The sequence below is a fragment of the Equus przewalskii genome, chromosome 21 (assembly GCF_037783145.1).
Source record: "Equus przewalskii isolate Varuska chromosome 21, EquPr2, whole genome shotgun sequence".
Taxonomy (NCBI): Eukaryota; Metazoa; Chordata; class Mammalia; order Perissodactyla; family Equidae; genus Equus; species Equus przewalskii.
Window position 1 is genome coordinate 22,019,996 of NC_091851.1, and position 4,674 is coordinate 22,024,669.

The 4,674-nt window shown below is 53.5% G+C and overlaps 1 protein-coding gene across 1 annotated transcript; it reads right to left on the bottom strand.

The window, feature by feature from the left end:
• Positions 1–261: 261 nt before the first annotated feature.
• ZCCHC3 (zinc finger CCHC-type containing 3) lies at positions 262–3,219 on the bottom strand. Its single transcript, XM_008509360.2, has one exon. The coding sequence runs from the start codon at positions 2,956–2,958 to the stop codon at positions 1,747–1,749; it is 1,212 nt and encodes a 403-aa protein (XP_008507582.2). The 5' UTR covers positions 2,959–3,219; the 3' UTR covers positions 262–1,746.
• Positions 3,220–4,674: the final 1,455 nt, after the last annotated feature.

The following is a 4,674-nucleotide window of genomic DNA, read 5'->3' on the forward strand; positions in this document are numbered from 1 at the left end:
AAACATTTTCACTCACTCCAGTGACTGATTCCTTGGAGCTGAGTCAGGACTTAAAACTTAACAGTGCACTAGGTGATTGTGATGCACGGGGTTTGGGTAACAAGTCCAAAGGGCCTGGCACAACACGACAGGTGCTAAGTATTGCCTGCAGGGGCTGGAAATGTATTTGCAGGGTAAACAGTGGTGGGTAGAAAGTATGGATTGAACTAGGGTCTGTATACCCGTGCATCTAACACTTTGAAAGGAAATAGCACAGCAGTGTTAGCAATACAAAAGATAAATATTTATTCAGAACAAAACTTTTAACAATCGGTTTTACATTCTAAGCCACAAGGAAATAGCAAAACATAAAGCAAAGACAAAAACTAAAAGAAAAGCAGTGTACTGTCTTTTCTACTTTAACTTGATAACACTTAGTTGACCCAATGCCCTCTCGCTTGGCCTATTTCGCAAGTACATTTTAGAGCTAACAGCTCACTCATAATTCCGGGTTAAAATTGCCTTCTCTGGAGAGGTAGGAGATCGCAGATGAGCTCCACTTAGCTGCTTCTCTGGGGTTTCTAGCTACTGAGGCTAAGGCGCAAATGCAAACCTCTGGTAGGTTTCCCTACTCAGGAGCACCCCCATTTCTCACTGGTGGCAATGAAAGGGGAAGGGGAGGGCCCAAAGGAGCTGGCACGCTTCAATCCACATACGATACCCCAGGGAGCAACAAGTGCACCCTGCATTACCTTCCTTTGTCCCTTCTCTATCTCCCAAGTATTCAGAAGCCCCTGCTAAATCTTCTTTTTCTGCTTCCTCCTTCAGATGACTTCTTGGCATTCCTCTAGGCTCATTATTCTGGAGAGATCAGACTTTCTGGGCCCTCAAGTGTTGAGGAGTATGTTGTGAAGTGTGAGAGGTAGTGGAATGAGCACCGGGCTTGGGGTCAGGGAACTCTACTCTAGGCTAGCTCTGGCACCAGACAGCCATGTGATTTTGACCCAGTCATTTAACCTCTCTGGGCCTGTTTCATCGGCTGGAAAACCAGGGGATTGGTCTAAACCAACTTTTAGGTCATTTCCAGCAGGAAAATTCTAAATTCCGTGATTCTCTGAAAAATGGCTTCTGAGCCACTGAAAGAGCTATCACAAAGTCCATGCATTTGAATGCCATAAGAGAGGCCCTTGGCCACCATTCAGAGCTTATTGACTCAGATTACATACACTTCTAACAACACTGGTTTCACAAATTCTCAGACCACATAGATTAGAAGCAGCAAATTAAAAGGGGAAGGGAAGAGCTGCAAAAGATAGACACCCTGACAGAAGCCACAGGCAGCAACATCCTCAATTCAACAACACTGATCGAGTGCCTACCACGTGCTGGGCCCCAACCTAGCGCTGGGGCATGACGACGAGCAAGGCAGCCCAAAGGGTGATCATCCGGGGAGAAGACAAGGCGTGGGGAGTAAAAATTACCAAAAAAAAAAAAAAAAAATACCCCAAATACAAAAACAAAATATTAAAAAAGGAGGGACGACATATCTGCACACTACAGTTCTTGGTAGTCCTTATTGATGACAGAGTCACCAATTGAGAAAAGGCTGAAATGGAGTAAACTCGGTTTAAGAAGGCAGAGAGAGATGTCCTTTGTAGGTTTAAAAAGATCTCCTTCAAAAACGATAAAAAAGGGTTTCAAAAAAAGTTTTGGCACTTCAGAGGGGTAAGCTGGCTCTGTGTTCACCCTGGCGGGCAGGCGGGTTGTTCAGTGCCCGGCCACGCCGGTTAGCTGAGCTGCCACGGAATTGTGAACCGCTTTGGGACACTGGGCAAAGGCGTGTCCTCGCTTGCCACAGAGGTTGCACACGATGCCCTTCCGGCAGTAAGGGCTCAGGTGCCCCTCCTCCCCGCACCTGAAGCACCTGTCCTGCGTGCAGCTGCCACTCATGTGGGTCCGGGAACCACATTTAAAGCACGTCTTGGGCTGCCCCTTGTACCAGCTGTAGCCCCGCTCGGCGCCCAGGAAGAAGGCCCCCGGCAGGTGCCGGACCCCGCCCTCCCCCTGGCGCAGCTCGATCTCGCACTTGTACTCCCCGGTCCAGATCCCAAACCTGTCGGTCACTTTCACGGGCACGGCCAGCACATCGCAGTGGCGCTTGAGCCAGGTCACGATGTCCTCCACGTCCACCGTCTCGTTCCGGAAGAGGATGAAGAGCGTCTTCAAGCTGGACTTGCTCCGCCCTAGCACCACAAAGTTCTCCCAGCAGTCCTCCTGCTCGCGCTTCTCCTCGTAGATGCGCAGGAACAGGGCCAGCTTCTCCGCCGAGCGGAAGCTCACGTCGAACTCGCGGCTGCCCGGGATCTGGATGACCGCGTAGATGTCGCTCGGGTCCATGCCGATGGAGCGCAGGATGAGCGCGCCCACCACGAAGTCCCGCGTCGGGCAGGCGCCCTCGTCGCCCTGGAAACAGATGCGCACGAGGAAGCGGCCCTTGCCCGGGGCCGCCGCCGCCGCGGGCTCGTCCGCAGGGGGCCGCTCGGCCGCGTCCTCGGCCGCGCTGGGCCGGGCCGGGACCGCCATGGCCGCCGCCGCCGCCGCCTCGGCCTTCTTCCTCCGGCCCGCCTCGGCCGCGCCCTTCTTCTTGCGGGGGTCTGCCGCCTCGCCGGCCGGGTCTCGCCGGCGGCCCTTTGGGTCCCCGCGGCCGGCCGGGGGAAAGTCGCCGAGGCCCGGCGCCGCCAGGCCCGCGGGGACCCCGAGTCCGCCCCCCGCGCCGCCGCCGCCTTCCTCCTCCCGCCGCGGCTGCCGCGACTCGCGGAACTCGCCCTTCTTCTCGGCCAGGTTCTTCACCACCTGGGCCCAGCCCATCTTCTCGCGGGCGCCCTCAGCCTCCTCGGCGCGGGCCGCCGGGCGCGCGGGGGGCAGGAGCTGCGGCCGCCCCCGCTTCCTCTCCTCCTCCGCGCCGCCGCCGGTGGCCATTTTGCCTCCTTCCCAGCATCCTCCTCTCGCCCCCGCGGCCGAGGGGCGCCCATCGCGCGCGCCCGCCCGGGCTGTGGGGCTCTGGCTTTTTTCTTGCTTTTTTTTTTTCTTGAAATTCGACTCTTCTCTACCCCGCCCCGCCAAAGGTATTTCCTCGCGGCGCGGAGCGGCCAGCGGCGGCCGGCGCCCCCTGCGAGCGAGCGGCCGGGCCGAGCTTCCGGCCGGGCCCGCTGCAACCCCACCTCCCGGCGGCGGGGCGGGCCGGGGCGCGGGGCGCGGGCCTGACCCCGCGCGGGCTTGGCAGCCCGGGCCTCGCTCTCGAGGATTTGGTCTTTCGCAAGCGGTGCTCGATGATTTCATTCAGGCAGCGTTCCTAACGGCCCGCAGCCCAAAGGCGGGACAGAGTAGAGGAAGATCTCGCCCTCTTGTTTTCTTTTTTCTCCTTTTCCTCTGAAAACAAAACAAAACTTCGCTCTCCTTCCTCCCGAGGCGTACTACAATGCATTATTTTTCCAACGGCGGATTAGGAACATTTTCAAACATACAGAAAGTTGAAAGGCTTTTACAGTGAACGTTTTACCTTTAACTTTTTACTGCTTTAGCCTTCTATCATTAAAGTTTTACTTTACCTTATCACATGACATGTCTATCCATCAGTCCTTATTTTTTGGTACATTTCCGAGTAAGTCATACTGCATTATTTTTTTTAGAAAGACTTCCATCATACTCATGATTACAGTTAAAATATTTTGAGCGTTTAAGTGCCCGCTACTGTTCTAAGCACGTTGCAAGCTTTATCACATGGAACGGTCCAAAACAATGCTGTCATTATACCCATTTTACAGGAGGCAGAGGCTTGGAGACAATCGCTCGTCAAGTGGCCGAGTTAGGCGGCCCCACGTGTAGGTGGCTTATATTTCTGCAACAGCTTTGCTTCTGACATTGTAGATCAAGGACTGTTTGCATCAGCCTCTCCGGGAAACCTCTGTAACACAGAGAGTCCCTGGCTAGAGTTAGCACAGGACAGAATCTGTTCCTCATCTGTCTCAACTGGGGCTTTGGAAGCATTGATAAAAATTTGAGTGGTTGAGGGGATGGGTTTAACATCAGTTTTTGTCAGCTTTGTTTTCTTTACACGTATCTGTACGCATTTCAGGGTGCTTCAGTAACCTGTCTGACTTTAGTGGGGAAAAAAAAAAAAAGATGGACTGTGGAGTCAAGAGACCCTAGTTTGATTGCTTCAAATCTCAGGCTTGTCACATGGGGCCAATGACCTCAGTTTTCGTAGCCTAGATTTGTTCCTCCGTAGCAAAGAGTTATTAATATCCACTCTCAGAGAACTAATGTGGGGATCTAAGGAGATAGCCCATGTCGTGGAGCTTGGGCCATGATGGGTTTCCGGGAATGATTATGCTTCCTTTCTGCCTTGGACTCTTTCCTCTTTCTCTCCCAGGTCTTCCGCTTCTACTTAGCATTTTGGAGTCCCGGTGAGTTCTTGTCTTAAGATCTTTCCCTTCACTCCAATTCCACATATTGGTCTCTGGGAAGCCAACATCTCCAACTGTTGCGCCATGTGGGCCTTCTAGTTCCCCCACTTTATAACCTCTGACATGGTTTCCTCCATCCTTTCTTTGCCACACATCCCATGATCATACTCGGGTCGTTATCAGAAACATCAAAGTCATGGGTTCACACATTCCTCTCTTTTATTCTTTC

Coding starts and splice junctions, on each gene's coding strand:
- ZCCHC3 (XM_008509360.2), bottom strand. CDS start 2,958: ATGGCCACCGGCGGCGGCGCGGAGGAGGAGAGGAAGCGGGGGCGGCCG.